Source organism: Oryzias melastigma, linkage group LG20 (genome assembly GCF_002922805.2).
Source record: "Oryzias melastigma strain HK-1 linkage group LG20, ASM292280v2, whole genome shotgun sequence".
Lineage (NCBI taxonomy): Eukaryota > Metazoa > Chordata > Actinopteri > Beloniformes > Adrianichthyidae > Oryzias > Oryzias melastigma.
Window position 1 is genome coordinate 13,671,899 of NC_050531.1, and position 18,946 is coordinate 13,690,844.

Consider the following 18,946-nt stretch of genomic DNA (forward strand, 5'->3'; position numbering starts at 1 on the left):
TAAACCTTCAGATTTTCTTGGCAACTGAAGTTTTTTGTTGACCACACCCACATTCCTAATATGTTTATATCGCATGTTATATTGTTTTTGTTTGGCTTACGCAGACGATTCATGTATTCAAATTTCCCAATATTCTGGTAAAAAATGCGCAAGCAGTGAAGGAACGTCACTTTTGCTAGCTCGCCACGCTAACACCCATCAAAACTACAACTTCTAGTTCCAACATTTTTTTTTCAAGTTGCTTCCAATTGATGCTCAATAAGTTAGAAGCCAATTGATCGCAATTCCTAGGAGGAGCTTAAATTTGTAGGTGGACAACACAAGGGTGACTTTTAATTCAAGATGGCGGCCACTTCCTGAGATCAAAGAGCAACAAAGTTTTGGTTCTGGGTGTAAACTTAAGCTGGCGGCAGGTGTGTGAAGGTTCGTGAAAATCGCTAGGACAAAAGATTTATTTTTTACAATTTGAAGAAAAAATGTAAATCGACAAATTTCACACTTTACCACAAAATGGTCACCAATCCATATTTCCTGTGGCCATCCCATAATAATTTCAATATTTCGTTAGTTTCTTTGTGGATTTTGAAACATTTTTTGAGCCCCATAAGAAATTTTGGCTCCATTATTTTTTTGTTTTTGGTGCCTCTGTAATGTCATCAACTTTTTTGGGGGGATGGGGGTCGTTCACTATGTCTAAAATTCCTTTTATCTTAGTTGTGTGCAGATTTTGGAGAGTTTTTGAGAGTGAAATTTTCATTTAAAGGTGCAGTAAGATAGAAGAATTCCGGGAAACAAAATATGGTCCTTTATCTCCATGACTACTGCTGCCATAGTAGAATGGTAAAACCAAATTCTACACATTTTCCATTGCATATTTGATATGCAGAGCAATTAATGTTCTACTATTAAAAGAGCCCGTCAACTTTATCTTCATTCAACAAAGCATTATAATTGTGTTTCTTGTTCATCCAATTATTAATAACTATCATGATACATAATAGCTGAGTAAGACTCACCTGCATGACTATAATTCATCACAATTCATATGGAAGAAAGGGGTTTTAAACTGGCAGCAAAAGAAGAAGTATCTGTTTTTCCCAGAGTCATAAGGATGTTAAAATACAGTAAACCCCTTATCAACAACAATAACTCAAGTCAGACTTGACAAAAAAGCAGCACTACTAAAATTACCAGCTTCCACCGCCGCTGCCTGAGCTACGTGCAGGCCTAATGTTAGGCTATAAAAGAGAAAAAGAGCCACATCTATTCCGAGCCACTGGTATTCCCAGTGGACAGAGTCATTAATAAAAGCTGAGATACTTTTCACGAGAGGATGTGCTAAGGCAATGTGCGAACAAAGATCGGAGGGGAAATGTAAAAAAAAAAAAGAAAAAGAAAAAGATGAAAAGTCAGAGAATGAGAAAGAACTGGAAGATAACATGGAGTCAGGTTAAAGGGCATTCACAAAGAAAGCCTTATGTAATAAAGTAAGTCATTAATAAAGAATGCTGATGTCTCTGCAAAATTTAACAAAATGTGCAGTCTTGTTGTAAAGCACATCAGTCATTGTAGGATGCCTGTGAATGTATCTGTTACAGAGACACTGTGGCCAAACAGTAATAATCACTTAAAATAGGCCACATTAACCTGCAGTCCTCTGGGGCGCTGGCCTGGTTTCATCTGAGAAGGAAGCACGACGCGCCTCCGCCTACACAAATGCATTGTAAAAAAAATCCTACTTTTTTACAGTATAACATAACAAACCAAATATGCATAGTGAATTGATTTTTTTTTTTTGGAAGAAATTCAGCCGACAAGAACTTCTGATGAAGAGTGTGCATGGGAGATACCTTTGAAACAGACTCAGACGCTGATGAGGAAGACATTCGAGAGGAAATTATTTTGCCTTTATTGAGGCATAAATAAAATCTTCAGTCAAGATAAAACGACACAAACCCTTTTTCAAAACTGAATTTCTGAAAATTTTAGAAAAACCAAATCCTCTCTCCTCAAGAGAATTAAGAGAATTAATCTCTACAGGCAGACATCAAGCCTGCTATTAGAGGGGAAAAGATACAAATATCTAATGGTTCTAATTAACCTCAGAAGCCACAAAGCCATGGAAAATTTGGGTAAAGTGCAAAAGGAACATCACTGGATGCAAAATAAGTCCACATAATTTTATTTTAGCAAGTCTATGCTCACTATTACTTGCTTTGTTTTTAATTCTAGCAAATGTAAGTTAAATATGCTTTTTACCTCTAGATGTTTTGACCACATGTCTGCAGTTTAGATGACTTCTGACAGTTCAGACAAGTTAAATGTGTATTTTTCTCTCTTTTCTTTGCTCAACAATGGTTGGATTAATTCAAAAAATTAATATAAAACATTAAAAGGTTTTGCCACATAAAAAACACACATATTAAACTTTAATATTGCTTTGGTCAATCAAAAATAATTTAAATATCTTTGTGTAAGATGATTGTTAGAAATGGGCAATACCACACTTTTAAGATTCAATGTGATACTGATTACTTTTTTTTTGCATTCAATATTTAATACCAAATACTAATACTGATAATTTTCATCAGGAAAAGTTTTTTCTTAAGCACAATATTAGTTATTCTCCAAAAAAAGGAAAGCCAAAGACAGCTCAGATAACAATTATTTTGCATAAATATGAATAAATAAAAATGTAAAAAATGAAAAACAAAAAAGTGACCACTGTCTTTATAGCTAAAGATTTGTGTTTATAAACAGCAACATGTTATTTTTTTAAATTTGAGATGATTGCACTCCTGGCTGTTTATAACCACTCATATGTTTTTCAACCAAAGCAAAGACTCATCAGTCCCTAGGATCCCTTTCTATTGTATCTGCACATTTAAATAAAGGTATTTGCTATACGAACGCTCTGAGAAGCCAAAACCAAAGTGTCAAACTTCTGCCACAATTCTTGCTGAAATGTTTTAACTGGTGTAAAATATGTCTATACAATGCTTCTTTTTATTGTCCATGTTTTAATTGTTGCAAACTCGTCTGCTCATGCCAGGCTCTTCTGGTCATGTGACAGCTGCAACAGTTCAATATACTGTGGCCTGGGAATGTTTCAACACAAAACACTAGAGTAACACACCTATTTACCATAAATACTCAGAAATTACATTTCTATTTTCTCGCTTAAAAGTAAGTAATCAATACTTTAATAGAGTACTCAACACCAAAATTGGTAAGGAATGGTAGTCGATAATTCTATTTCTTGGTATCAATACTCCAGTCAGTACCATTCAATTGCTTTTGGTTAGCAGTGCAAAAACCAATGGTTCTACACTCAGTTATATATCTGCATCTAAAAATGCAGGTATATTTTGATTGTATTTTGTCTATTTTCTTTACATAAGTGAACCATCCTGTTAACCTATGTTCATACCGTTCTCAGCAACACACATTCTAATGAAAATGCTATGTAAATGTGAGTTTCAAGCTTCCGTGTTTAAAACTCTTGTGTTCACGTGTCGCTAGGCAAGTTTCTATGACCATTGTCGGACTTTATGTACAAAAGCCATTAAATGCAGAAAGTTAAACCAGGTTGAGCTTTAACCAATCAGGGACTCAGATTTGGTAATAACATACGCATTAAATGTGTTTTCATTCCAATGTTGTCACGAATTCTGGTTTGTGGAATTATTTGACAGGGTATGGGAGCTGTGAAAGAAAAAGTCTGGAGCCAGATTTTGCAAGATTTGACCTGCTTCAACATATCACACCAAGCCTCTTCCAACTGTACATGCGCCAGTATTGGGTACCAACAGTCCAGTGTAAACGCCACAGGGTAACTGTGCATTCAAGAACGCGCATCGCATGTCTAGTGCAAACATAACTTAAGTCAGAAAAAAATCTTTACAACCAATTTACTGTTTTAAGCTTTTAAAATGCCAAAATATTAAACCCAGGGCCAAAGCTGCTATGAATTGTTGTGAATTTGTCCAGCGTATGACTTCTGCTGGTATGATCCTATCATTTGTAGAATTCATTTCTTTTCTCCAGTGTTGCAGTCCTAAAGTAACCAAAGAAAGATGAAATTGGAACAATTAGAGTAATTTAAATTGATTCTCTTGTATCATGCAGTTTCTCATCAGAGTTAAGTGTTGGATTAAGTCGAGTAATGCCCTGTTCTCTAAATGAACAATGTGCGCTTCATTTGACTGTCTAGTTCAAGCTGGACTAAAATTAGACCAACTCTGTGCACCAAATATAGACCCCGTGACTTCAACTTGACAATTTTTTGATGTCTAATCCTCACACAAGCATCTCCTTTTTTCTTTCCAGAAAAGGAATGACTTATAGCTTAATTACATTGATCCATGCCAGCTTAATGAACCAATAATGTTAGCTTGCCATTGCCAAGAAAAGGCACTATGACATAATTAATGACTTACCGCTTACGTTGTCAGCACAACCCTTATCAGTTCATTATGCGCCATCACTCAGTGAATTAAGAATCCTTATTAGATTACTTCACATTCACTTCACATGCTTTTTAGACATAATAGGTTAAACTTTAACTCAGCACCACTGTGGTGTTATCCATGTATAGTCCACTGAATCACCACATTTGCTATACAGCCCTTAAACACCTCTATAGTGTGAATACGGCTCATGCTGATACTCTGATGAGACATTTACTTGCAACAACAAAGGAAATTTTATTAAAACAATTTATCAGAGGAGGATGCTTTGAAGACCTCAAGTGCTGCAATTAAAGACTCACGACTTAATCTGCAGCCTATCGATTTTACTGGCTGTAGGGCAAATTCTTTGTAATTTTTTTTTGTCCTGTCTATTAAAACTCTAGCATGGCTACTCCATGTACTCCCTTTTGGATCCCTAACTTAAAAAATGCTTGTAGAGAAAGATGGATTTTCAAGAAGCAATATCCCACAAGGCAAAGCAAACCCGTCTCCATTTAGGTGAGGTAAATGATCATCTGGAACACTCGCCTACAACGGCATATTTACTGCCACCACTCTGACCCAAATGCTAATGATAGCTATTAAGTCTGGGTTGTTAATGACATGTGAATGTAGTGTGACCAACTAGCGTGTTTTTATATGGGTATGATACCATAATGGGATTAACATGGCGTACCTAAACCCACATTGAGATAAGCTCATTGAGGCTTTATTTAAATACACTGCCTGCAACGATGGAGGTTCAGAAACTGGTGAGAAAAATGGATTCAATAGTTTTGGTTTGACAGAAAATAGATCCATTAATGTCAACAAAAAAACAAAAAAGTAATTGTTTATTGATTAATTTAACCAAAGGACACAATCATCTTTGTTCAGCATTGATGTGAATGTATGATTCATTGACATAGTCGAGGCTTAGCACATTTAGGCATGTAGACATGGTCAGGAAGACCTGCTGACATTCAGCCAAACACTATATAAAAAAAAGAGGTCACTATAATGACTGTGAACCTAATACAGCTGATACTGAAGGGCATACTTTCCCTTTTATTTTTTTTTCAAATTATGACCTTGTCATCAAAGAGTCAAAGCAAAAGAAAAACTCTGACCAGGCAATATTTTTCTGCCCTACACTTTGGTGGACCTTAATGAACTTTAACCTTAGAATCCTACTTTCATCAGTCTGCTCTTGTCAGATAAAGTAGGAGGATGATTTAGTCATCTACTACTGCAATACATCTCCCTCAGGGTTGGATATGCTATACATTCAAACGTGGCCTTCTTTGTATTTAACTGTAATGAGCGGTTTGTGTTGCTATAACCTTTGCCCAGTCCCCTTTCTGGCCTTTGACGTAAGCAGGGCATTTGCACCAAGAAATGCTATACCTTGGATTTTTGCTTTATTTTCTTGACCCATTCTTTAAAAACAAACTCTAGAGAGGTTGGTCCATGAAAATCGCAGAATATCTTCAGTTTGTAAAACATTTAGATCTTCTTCATTTGCAGCAGAGATGGGACTTTCTGGACATTTATTGACATGATTCTGTAGGAGTAGTTTCCGTTACTTGTGCTAGTAGTAGTAGCAGCAATAGTAGTTGTGCTAGTAGTAGTTGTGGTAGTAGTGGAACTAGTAGTAGTGGAAGTAGTAGTAGTGGAAGTAGTGGTACTAGTAGTAGTAGTAGAAGTGGTAGTAGTAGTAATAGTATTAGTAGTAGTAGTGGTAGTTAGTAGTAGTAGAAAAGGCAGTAGTGGTCGTAAGCAGTAGTAGTAGTAGTAGCGGTTGTAGTAGTACTAGTAGTAGTGGTAGTAGTATTACTAATATTAGTAGTAGTGGTAGTAGTACTAGTAGTAGTAGTACTAGTAGTAATGGAAGTAGTGGTACTAGCAGTAGTTGTAGTAGTAGTGGCAGTAGTAAAAGTGGCAGTAGTAGTAGTAATAGTATTAGTAGTAGAAGTAGTAGTGGTAGTTAGTAGTAGTAGAAGTGGTAGTAGTGGTCGTAAGCAGTAGTAGTAGTAGCAGTTGTAGTAGTACTAGTAGTAGTGGTAGTAGTATTATTACTAATATTAGTAGTAGTGGTAGTGGTACTACTAGTAGTAGTGGTAGTAGTAGTAGAAGTGGTAGCAGAAGTAGTAATGGTAGCAGTAGTTTTAGTAGTGGTGGAACTAGTAGTAGTGGTGGTAGTAGAACTTGGAGTAGTGGTACTAGGAGTAGTAGCAGTAGTAATATTAGTCTTAATAGTAGTAGTAGTGGTAGAAGTTTTATTAGTAGTAGTGCTACAAGTAGTAGTAGTAGTCATAGTCATGGTAACATCTTTAAGTATGTTTTTCTTTTTTATTGTATTTTGTTTTATTATCGTTTTGTTTTCTTTCTGTCAGTTTTCAACAAAATAACAAATTTTGCAAACTTTAACAGGAAAAGTCGTAGTTTTTGATGTCATAGAAATCACTGCATATAGTGGAGAAGAATGCAAAGGTATCTATGTGCTTGTGAATCAAAACGACTGTTTATACAGTAAAATTTGCAAGTCAGCACATATCATTGTATGTGACTATACATACTATACATATTTTGATCTCATCAACACACTAGACAATAAAACATATAACTCCTTCCTGAAGGGAATCAAGCAGTTTTTTCATCAAAACAAAGCAATACAGTGTCAAATTAACAACTAAAAAATGGATGAAAATGAAGACGTCAAACTGAGCAAGGATACCTTAATCAAAAAAAGGAGGAGTCTTTCCAATGATAGAAAAAGAAGACGCTAGACTTTCATTTCCTCTGATGGGCTTCTACCAGCTTCACTTTTATGTTATCATAAATGGAGATCTCAAAATGAGATAAACTGTATGATAGCCGTCTTTAAAGGATGACACAATTTCCCTAGGTATTAATAAAATGTCGGCGATGCTTTGGAAGTAGAAAATAGCAGAGGGGGAAGAAATGTAAAAGCATCTTTTTTTTCAATGATGTTATTGCATCTCTGCTCACAGACACTGGCGTCTCACTTCACCCCACCTCACTTCACCTCAGCTCTTCAGAGACGCAGAGGATTCAGCGCGGTTTGATGTTGAATGGAAAAAAAAAAGATGGAGAAGCTGGATAATTTAGCCTCTAATGCAGCTCTGTGGTTGCATAACGCTGCAGATTTGAAGCCTTATTTTCAGAGCTTTATGGCGCCAAACCAAGTCAACATCTTTAATTTGTTTGTACCTGTTTATTCAAACATATGCTGTGAGTCTGGCATTTTAAAATCTTTAAAAGTGTGTTTTTTTCTGATAAATGGATTTGAAAATTATGCAAAAAAATAAGAAAAAATGTAAAAACATTATAGAGTAAGTTACTTATTGAGGTTGTTCTACCTGTGTTGTTCCTAAAAGGCCCAGAGTCAGGTCCCTGGCTCTGACTGAGGCTCCTCATGGTGCCCTTGTTGTGGTACACCCGTTCCTCATAAATGGGATCTATGTGGTGCTCTGGGGACCCCAAGGGACGAAGGGGCTCTTGACTATGCTGACTACTATAGGAACCACGTGAACCTAGAGAAATGAAAAAAAGCAAAAAGTTCAAATGGACAGGAAAAGAGGATGAAAGAAAGAGGGTATGTGTACGCTGAAGAAGAGGTGAAGGACAGGCATTGAGGGAGTAGGATGTAAGATGTAGGAAACATAAAAGAGATAAAAGCATAAAGATTACAATCATAGAAGCATCTTTCAAAAAAGTAAAACCATGCAGGCATATAATCTACTATGATTTTGCAAGTTCTCCCTCTTACAAATTATGGAGAGGTCTGACGTTTTCATCTTAGGTGCAAACGGAAAAAAATGTGGCAATGACCAACAGGCATCACTTTTAAAGCCCAATTTATAGAGGTCAGCAGCCAAAAAAGTTGATTTAGGGTTTGGTTCCCTTTGAACATGACTGTCAATCTTCCTCGGACTGGGGCTCTATGAAAGATTTCTCCTCGGTGGGTCTCAATGGTGCAAAGAAAGGTGAGGAATCAGCCCAGAGCTACACAGATCTAGAAAGAGCTGGACCACCGTTTCCACCGTGTACTGTTTGTAATACACTACGACGTCGTGGTTTGAAATCATACATGGCACTGAAGGTTCCCTGGCTTAAACCGGCACGTCTAGGCCCATCTTAAGTTTGCCAATGACCATTTATTTGGATTATCCAGATTAGTCATGGGAGGAAGTCATGTGGTCAGATAAAACTAAAACAGAACTTTTTGGTCCTAATTCCACTCACCGTGTTTGGAGGGGAAAAAAATGCACACAATCCCCATTGTGAAGCATAGGGGTGGTAGCATCATGCAATGGGGTGTTTTTTCTGCACATGGAACAGAACAACTGAACTGTATTAAGGAGAGGATGATCGGGAACATATTTTGAGATATTGAGGAACAACCTCCTTCCCTCAGTTAGAGCATTGCAGATCAGTCATAGCTGGGTCTTTCAACATGACAATGACCAACCAGGAAAACCAGGAAGTGGTTTCGCGAGGAGCATATTGAGGTTTTGTAGTGGCCTTCCCTGTCTCCAGACCTAAACCCACTAGAAAATCTTTGGAGGGAGCTCAAACTTTTTGTTTCTTTGCAACAGCCCAGAAACCTGACTGATCTAGAGGAGATCTGTGTGGAGGAATGGGCCAAAATCCCTCCTGCAGTGTGTGCAAACCTGATGAAAAAATACAAAAAATGTTTGACCTGTTTTGCTGCACACAAGGGCATTTGTTCCAGGTACTAACATTGGTTTTATCAGGTGTTCAAATATGTATTTGCAGCTGTAGCATATAAAAAATCATGCAATATGAGTTCCAGATTTTTTTTTTCAGATTATGTCTCTCACAGTGGACATGCACCTATTAAAATGTCAGACCCCTCCATGATTTCTAAGTGAGAGAAATTGCAAAATTACAGGCTGTTTAAATACCTATTTAAACATATATAATAAACAAAAAGTGATTACAAATTAGATTCAGGAATAGCAAACTGGCATTATTGAATTTGTTGGTGTACCTGTCCGTTTTCACCTTGTGCCTTTATTTTGCTGACTAGACCTTTGTTTGTTTGCAAGCATGTTTGTTTGTAAGCATGTTTGCAGGACTGGCAGGGGAAAGGGAGAGTTACAGCAGCACTAAATCAGGGCCACAGAAAAGAAGTGACAAAAAATACAGACACACAACAAGAAGTAATGAGACAGGATGAGAAACGGCTCGGCTGAGGGAGACAAATAAAGAGAATGATGCCTTTTTTTTTTCAATCTCAATGGAACACATTGCCGTTCGTCAGCTGGAAAGTAATGAGATGCAGTGTCCTCCCCCCACACACACAATCCTCTGTGCTTCCTCTGTGTTTGGCAGGAATCCCACAGACACAAGAAAAGGGGAAAAACTGACAGCAGGCACTTGTTCATAGCACAGAAGAACAAATGTTAGGCAGCGACCTTCCCTCTGAACATGCAATCAGGAAAATTAGGATAGGGTGGAAAAAAGGCCGAGCTCTGGGAAAGTCAGAAGGGTTTAGCTGTTGGGAGATAAAGCGAACACACGACTACATGCAAGGACAAACCTAGAAAGCTCCGAATGACTGGGAAACAGGGATGGTCTAGCGGAACTAATGTCTTATCGTTTCATATTGGGTCTCAGTCAACTGCAAATCGTGTCCCAAGGATTTTCCAAAAGCATAAAGGGGAATTGCGCTAAGATTCTATCATTTCAGATGAAGAATTTTGCTCCAACTTTTTAACAAAATACAGATTTATAGAAAATGTTGTAAAATAGGGAATCAGCAGTATGGAATCCTGCAGTAAAATAAAAGGATGATTGTCTTTAATTCTATTTTTAAGGTCATTTATTAAATAAAACTGAACAAATAGCCTCTAACATGGAAAAAAAAAAGTTTTCTTTTCCTGAAATGAATAATGAATGGCCACAAGGTCACAAATGTAAAGCATCGGGCTTTCTAACACAACAGCCCCCAGACAGCGAAAGCAAAAAAATGAGGCAAATGTTATCAGAAATTCAAAAAAGTTTGTATACTTTTAGGAGTCTTTACTTGAAATGAGATGGACAGAAAAAGGGAGCAAAAATATGCCTGAAAGAGTTCTAGTTAGAGTCACAGAAACACCCAAAAATAGCATAATTCATCCCAGCGCCTTGATTTTCCTCTCTTGTGTTTTCATATCATCAGTAATGGTGAGATGGTTTTATTTCTCATTTGTTTTTATTTATTTATTTATTTATTTATTTATTTATTTATTTATCGTCTTCTTCAATTCTCCAAACTCGACTCGCTTGTAAAATATGCTGACCTCATTTCAAAAGGAACAACCTAAAACATAATGATGCAGACAAATGGAAAATAAAGCAAACATTTACACCTGTGATCTTTCACCAGTAAATATTTCAAAAAGGAAAAGAAGAAGCAAACTCTGATCTTTTGATAGTCCAATTTGAAAAAGAAGAATGAAAAACACATTGTCAGCAGGGGACAAAGATGTAGTTGACTTCATTTACTTTTATTAACTGAGCTTAACATTTTATTAGTTTCTAAAGTATTTCAAATACTACTGATCGCACACCATACTCTTGTGTGGTAAACTACGATGAGCACAACAAGAACCGCTAATCATCCAGGCTAAAACTAATGGATGCAATGTTTCATCTTTTGGTTGTTGACTGAAAAAAAGATGGCCACCATCATACCAGGGAACATGGATTAAGCAAAACAATGGAGACCGCAGCTGAGAAATTATTATGTAAATGATACTGACACAGCAGACATAGACAAGTGAACATGGCAGGCACAACTACATGGAAAAGTCACATGGTCGAAACATTGAACGCAAACAGCCTTGATTTGGAATGGATTTTATAGGTTCATTCAAACTCTTTTCAGCAAATTTGACAGGTGGCCACCCAGTTGCATTCTTACGTACCATGCGGGAGCTGCAGAGGTTTTGAAAAAAAGTTTAAATTTCAGGACAACTGGACAAATTTTCTCTAAAAGTTAACATTGGCCAGTGGCCGTCTGGGCATATTTGAGGCCATGTGGTCCCAGTCTAGTGACAGGCGGGGATGACGCCATTACGAAATCGGGTAAGAGATGGGGAGCCACAGGTTGGTGGCAGCTAGACTCGCTGACTGGATGATGTGTAAATGTCTCCAGACGGCAGCTGTCCATATCAAGTGCCATCAACCACACAGCAGCGCAGGGGTACGCCTGATCCCCATCTGACTGCCTTTATCTACATTTATGACCATGTCGATGATTTTTTTTAAAAAACTGGGCGGTGGCAGCTTGTCTTGAAGATTGTACCAATGACAGCTGTATTTCTAATTTCAGCATTAATTGCTAGTTTGGGACGGTGAAGGCATGATGTAAGACGATTACTGAGGAGGCAATGGCTAAGAAGATACCCTGATACGTTTTTGTGACAAATAGTGTAAGAATCAATGTGTACCAGGTTGAAATGATGACTGCATTCATCCAGCCACATTTTAATGAATTTCTGTGTCTCATTATTGTTCCCGTTTTCTGTTTGCATCCAAATAATATCAGGCTACGGTGGCTGTTTGGTCCAGTTGTTCTGCTTCACAGAGACTAGTCAGACTGAGGAATCTCAGAGCAAATCAGAGCTCAGTCCGATTGGAGACCAAGAAAGTTCATCTCAAAGGATGGATTTGAGAGCAGTTCCTGGTTCCGGACCGGGATCTGCTTGGGTGTATTCAGACTGAATGTTTGTTCTGGATTATCGAGGGAAAATAACTCTGATTCACTTTAAGCAAACCGAATGTGTCCAGTCTGAATACACCCTTAATTTCCAGTCTCAGTCAAAAACATTGATTTCTAAAGTTTATCATTTCTAAGATAAACTATCTTTACAAGCAGAGTAAAAAACTTCACATAAACCTCTACTGGTAAATGGTTTATCAAGCAGTACTTCACCCTTAACATTTACCATTTCAAGGCTGGCATTCAGCAACTCTGCTCGGAAGAGACAAATGGAAAATTGACTTCCTTGTCAATTAAACTCCAAGAGAAAAGTGCAGAGATACATCAATCTCATGCACTTTTGTTTTGTTATCAAAACAGAATTGCTGAAGACAGAACCATCCAGGTTTCTGAGAAAATTTAGCTTGAAGTTGTATAAATATAATCAGAAAACCAGCAAAATCAATATCAATACACCACAATTCAATGGTTTCTTTTTATCCACACCGGAAAAAAAAAATATATTTGGAGGATTCATTTTCTCTCTACAAAAAAAAAACAAAAAACCTCAAAGCGCCATTGATTTTATGAGAATCAGACAAAGTTTTGATGCATGCTGCAAAGTCACAGACTGACACGTGAAAAAGTGTGAACTCCCACCTGCCAGACTTCCGGGTCTCTGCAGTGTGGCAGTAGCGTAGAGCTCGTGGGAGATCTTGTACTGGTCAGACGCGTGGTGAGCTGCCAGACGTTTGGGAGACAGAGTAGCATAGCTCCCTATGCCTGAACTCATCTGCAAATACAGGAGAGTTTTTGACTTTTTTGAAGTATACATTTAATTTCTTTTAGTAAATAAATAGTTTCTAATATTTCTTTATCAGCAAACACATAATGAAACAGCTTCTGATTTTTTCAGATATAAGTTGACATTGTGCTCAAGGGATCAGGTGATGTAAGCACGCAGCAGTTCCTCTATTTCGTTGCCGTCTTAGTTTCCTAGTAACTGCTGTAAAATGTCTATCCAATATGTGCACTTTCGATTTCTGAAGGAATCTGCGTTCAGCTGCACAGGAAAATCAAAAGTGACAAGAAGTCAAACACAGCAAGAAAAACATCAGATCGATTTTAATTAGAAAAACCACAGCATATGAAAATCTATGGTTGCATAGAAAAAAAAAAAATCCCTATATAAAACTTATAGCCAGTAATCGCAAGAGCAAACAAGCAAAAAAAAAAAAAATCATTAATTCTGTCTTTTAGCAATAATGACAAACCAGAAAATAATAACCGTGAAGCAAAACCTTTCAACCAAGAAGCCTCTTTTACATGAAAGACGACTGTGAGTGGAGTCAAAAGTCAAACCACCCTGTTGATACTGCAATCCTATAGAGGAGCAATCATCTACTTAGAAGTGGAGGATATTTTTTATTATAGTTATCTTTTTTTTCATGTTAGGTATGAAAATTTATTATTTTCCTACTCTACTAAAGGAGACTATTTTTATAATAATCAGACAAGAAATGATAAATTTTCTTTATTTCTTATTGTCTCTCTAATCCATTAAAGACCAACTCCAATGAAGATTCTGCTTTTGGATTTCTTGTGGCATTTTTCTCAAAATATATAAGGAAAATTGAGATTAAATTTGGATTTCTTGAGTATTTCAAAAGTCAAATAGCTGTGAATCGGAACCAAACAAAGAAATGCAGTTGAAAAAAGCTTGTAGAGGTGGTGCATCAATCCTGCCCACAACAAAGAGGTAAATTTCAAATAAACTTCTGTCACTCTTCAGAAACAAACCATTTAGTTTTTATTTTACTAAAACTGTAAATTCATAACTAAAAGACCAATGAGAATGCTTTTACAATAGATCAAAAGATGATTAGAGTGAGACTTTCAGCCTTTCTGCTCAGCCTTGCATACTTTAAGGACTGGTGCGGTTTGTTATCTTAACAGCAATTATTGCTTGTAATGCTTTAAGTGAAAGTAACTGTTTAATGTCTGTTCTTGAATGAAGAGCATTTTTACTTGGTGTAGTCCAACGCCTCATACCTGATGGAGTGGGGACGAAGATGCACTGCCCCCCCCTCCTGTTGCTGATGAGTTTGGTGGAGATGCTACCCTTAAGGGGGACCCACCCCCTCCAGCTGTTGTCACAGCAACTGTAGTGCTGGAAGATTAAAAAAAGACAATGTGATGGTAAATGTTAGAAGATAAGGTCTAATAGATATCCACTTTACAACCCAAAATAGGTAATTTCTATATGTTTGCCATAAAACAACTATTGTATGAACATTGCAAGGAACACATGATTCAATTTAAAAATACTTTTCTTATATATCGTGATAAAAATATAATTAATAATTTGACATAATTAATTTATTCAAACAAATCTAAAATAATGAAAAATATCACTATATATATTTTTACTCATGGACTTCTACATTTACACCTGGCATCAAAGAAACCCACGTATCAACCAGTGAAAAACAGGAATATCCGATTTTATTTATAAAATAAAAGGGCTACTAAGCTGAAAATACAGGAAAATAATAATTCACATGTCAAACCTCTTCATTATGTAGAGAATATGATTTATTGAGTTGTTTTTATCTAACAGTTGTAGTGCCAATAAAGTTTAGGAATATGTTCTAAATAAATCAGGACTTAAAAAATATTTAAACTTACTTGTTTGACACAAAATTAAAATGAAAATAATTGTTCGAAAATAAAAAATTAGATAAAAAAACACATTGCAAATATTAGTACCACTAAAATGTAAAAAAGAAAAAAAAAATTGAGTTATTAAGATCAATTTATTGCTAAGTCAGAACTTTATAAAGATTTTTCTGCTTTGCTTAATGTTTAGCCATGACTCCTCATTCATTATTTTATTATTAACAAAGTTACATAGTTAAAAAGTCCCTTTGTAATTGATTAATGTAAACACCAACAATTAAAAAGCTGTCTTAAAGAAAAATTACTCTGTATTTACCTGAAAGACTTAGCAAGTCGATTTACAGAGGACTGTTTGCTGGGGGAGGATGACGAGGAGGACGGCAGACGCTGCGTTGTGGAGTGCCCCGGTGCGTCCGAGGCTGATCCCAGACGCTGGAGTTTACTGGGGGAACTAGATCCAGAGCCTCCTCTTCCAGTTAGAGGGGAACTGACCCGCTGGGAGGGTAAGGTGGAGCTGGAGTAGTAGATACCTTCAGATTAGAAGGAAAAGTCTCACATTAGGGTAATGGGGTAAGGATAGCTTTGAAGTCAAGTCAAAAGAAAAACACATATTGCTTTAACAATTTAAAATCTGTAATTTATTTGCTATGTGGTAATTATTTTTGCAATATAATGTATCATATTGTGCTAAAATAATCAAATAAATAAGCAAAGAGAAGTTGTTTATCTTTTATTCTTGTATTTTTCTGGAAACTAACCATTGGATCCCTACATTGCCCACATAAGGGAAAAACATAATAAAATGTGAAAAAAAAACAAACAAAAAAAAAAACTCTTGAGCCTTGATTTAGAATATTATTTAAGTTTAACAGTCATAAAGAGATGCTGTAATTTTAAAAGGAATTACTATGTAGAACGGGAATTTTGAAAAAAAAAAAAAAAATCAAAACGAAACCGCAGAATATGAAGAAAAAGGCTATAGCCTCACCTGACCCTGCCCCAGTTTGTGATGGTTGCTGCTGGGCTGCACGATTGGACGTCACCTGGAGAAACCCAGAAACAAAAAAAGAAGTAAGAAAAATGAAACAATGGCAAAATGAAATCAATTTCAGGATGTATAATTGATGGAGACCCTAAATAAAACAATATAATTCATACAATGTATCAAAGTTTAAACAATCAGCAACAACTGCACTGGATCTATAGGGAACCACAAATACAAATGGATGAGCTTTCCTGAGAGGATTCAACTAAACATGTAGAACAGGTAAACAGGTAAGTCCTTCACTGCTTTTGGCCAAAATCATTACATATGGATAATTGATGTACCACATATATAAGGGAATATTAAACTGGTTACAGTGTATTTATCTTTTAATGTCAATAATCTATTGTCAGTATTTATAAACAAACATTTTCAAGTAAGTCTGTCTCCATTTTACTCTCCTTTGACTTGTATGGGGAAATAATCCATATTAGGAAATCAGCAAGAGCCTTTAGTTTTGATTTCTTTAGTGTGAAACTCTTTTAATGAAGCAACTTTGAAAAAAGTCATGTTCTCATTGTGTAAATCAAATAATTAGTGTGAGTTCATATAAGTACAAAACCCATCTAAAAGCACAATTGACTTTTTTTGTTGCTAGATTAAGCTCCAGTTGTAAAATAATGAATTGTGCAAGTATACAATCGCAAACGTGGCTTGACTAAAATAAAATTAAATGAAAAAAGGGTCAAATATATCCTTTAAAGTTTTCTTTTATATGCTTTTTTGCATTTGTGAGCTATAATTTTTTGCAGTGGTGAAAATCTTAAACTATCTGTGAATAACTATACTTGTAAGGCATTTTAAATCAACAAAGATGCATAAAAACAACAAAACACAATATACTTCAAAGCAAACTATTGGTGATGAGCAAGAGTAAGACTTAGTTGTATGAAATGCTAAGTGTGACTATAAGGAAAGGAGATTGGAGAGCAGAAAGTGTAGAAAAATGAACAAAAGAATCATAAAATGTACTCCAAAATGTTCCAGAAGCAGGTGGATGGGTTGAAAAGACTTGTACAAACACTGCCACTCAAGCTTGCTCCAATCAGAACACAAACAGCAGGGTTCTGGACCAGTTAGACACAGGAGGGACAACTATCAAATCCTGTTGTCATTTGATCGGGTTTGTGCCACAAACTTTTTGTTTGGTGGTGAGTCTGCAGCTGTTCAACTGTGCAGAAACATGAGTAGATAAAAGCATGATGGCTCAGCAGATCTACCTGAGATAACTGTAGTGGCAAGCAGAGACAAACTGTTTCCCATTATGCATTCGATAGCTTTTTCCCTGCTTTCCAGAAGGCCGGCAGTCTGTATGTCTTTGGAAAACAACAAACTGGCGGTTCCAGTAGAGCTTTGGAAATAACTGTTGTATATGAAGTAAATGCAAGTTCTAGTGACCAACAATTAATGGAAAGGCTACACTGTGACTGTTTAAAAAATAAACCTAAAAAAGCAGATATATGGTCCTGTGTGAAAGCATTTAGAACTTGAACACCAGCAAATCTCATTTATATTTCTTTATATCCCCCCATCAATAGCATTTAAAACACATCGTACTTTATTTGTATTTTTCCCACTGATAGCATCACATCTGTTCATGAAAACTAGAAAAAGAACAGGCTAAACCTGAACTACAGCCGCATCGAGGGACTACTGTAATTACAGACATTTGCCACCATCACTGCACTGTCCAGGTCCCAGCGATACCCATGATGATGAAGGTGTTTCAGAAGTGTGCTAGACTGAATAAAAAAAAAATAAATCACTCCGGGAAAGGAATGGTATTTTTAACATCCCAATTGCTCCCAATGGCATGTTTGTCATTGTTTTGACACCAAAGTAGAGATGGAGTAAGGCAAGGATAAAGCCCCCCAGCTCCTCCTTTCCCAAAAACAGGCCGTCCACTGGCTCCAGGACAGACTTCAAGAACTGGACTGTGTGGCTGGCTCTGTCTTACATATAGCTAGTCTCACTAACAATTGTGTTAGGAAAAAAAAATGACTTCAATGACACTTAGATCTGAGGTCAAGGGCACAGCTCTGCACAAAAAGCCAGTAAGCAGGATTTTTGTGTATCTGCTGGCAACGATAAGCAATCTTTTTTCTTCCTACTACAAAATTTAAGGGGACGTTAATTCTAAAGTATCCAGATTATATCCTACATGAGGCGATAGTGGAGCAGGAATGAGACATATTCACCCAAACTGCGGTGGATCCACAGTAGTGAGCAGAACCCACAAACCACGACTCAAACATCGAGTTACCTTTGGGACTTAACCCATGTTTAGCCCGGAGCGCTCCTTTATGAATGTCTTTCTTTGGCTCTGATAGCCCTCCGTTTATACAGAGTCAAGGCACGCTGCCAAGTCTGGATTTTGATCGCTTCACACTTCCTGGTGATTCACTGGTTGGCAGGGATACTTGGGCTTCTGTGCAGACATTCGTGGCAACTCCCACTGCGCAAGGACACGCAGCCTTAGACAGAGGGTGGTGGCTGGGTGGGAGCAAATTGCTTTTTATTTACACCCGAATGACTTCTTTGACAGACCTGAGTTCATAAGTAGCATAGTTTAAGAACAACATGGTTACCTCAAAATGTGAAAGAAAACATTATCTCAAGGTCAGCTCATTCTTTGCTGCCTTTTAATAGAAATTATCATAATTGGTACAGACATGGGAGTGTAAAATTTGTTCTCTGTATTTAACCTGTCGCCTTAAGGGAAGCAATAAGCTGCAGTCATAGCTGGGCTCCACCTTTGTGTGGCTTTACCCCCCAATTCAGCCTCTTTATATTAAGCAGGGAGGCATTAGGTACCGTGTTGAGATTCAACCTCCAAGTCTTAAATTATGTTTACACCAAACATGTATTAAGCATATGGTGTCCACACTGGACTGTCACCACCTACAGTTGGAAGAGGCTTTGCGTGGCATATTGAAGCGTTGCAAATATTGTGAATCTTGCTCCAGGTTTTTTCTTTCAAAGCTATATTCTGATATATAAAAGACTTAGTGTCACATAAATCTGGCTGCGCATGAA

The 18,946-nt window shown here is 36.9% G+C and overlaps 1 protein-coding gene across 5 annotated transcripts in view; it reads right to left on the bottom strand.

Annotated features, from left to right (window-relative positions):
* ctnnd2a (catenin (cadherin-associated protein), delta 2a) overlaps nucleotides 1–18,946 on the bottom strand; it is a 301,632-nt gene that overhangs the window by 140,684 nt on the left and 142,002 nt on the right. For 4 of the 5 annotated variants that reach the window (XM_036217369.1, XM_024279704.2, XM_024279705.2 and 1 more), the window contains exons 7-11: nucleotides 15,854–15,908; nucleotides 15,182–15,395; nucleotides 14,239–14,356; nucleotides 12,847–12,979; nucleotides 7,835–8,008 (exon numbers count right to left, since the gene is read on the bottom strand). In XM_036217369.1, coding sequence (XP_036073262.1) covers nucleotides 7,835–8,008; nucleotides 12,847–12,979; nucleotides 14,239–14,356; nucleotides 15,182–15,395; nucleotides 15,854–15,908 — 694 coding nt within the window. The remainder of the gene's footprint in view (nucleotides 1–7,834; nucleotides 8,009–12,846; nucleotides 12,980–14,238; nucleotides 14,357–15,181; nucleotides 15,396–15,853; nucleotides 15,909–18,946) is intronic. The other variant, XM_024279706.2, reaches the window with a different exon arrangement.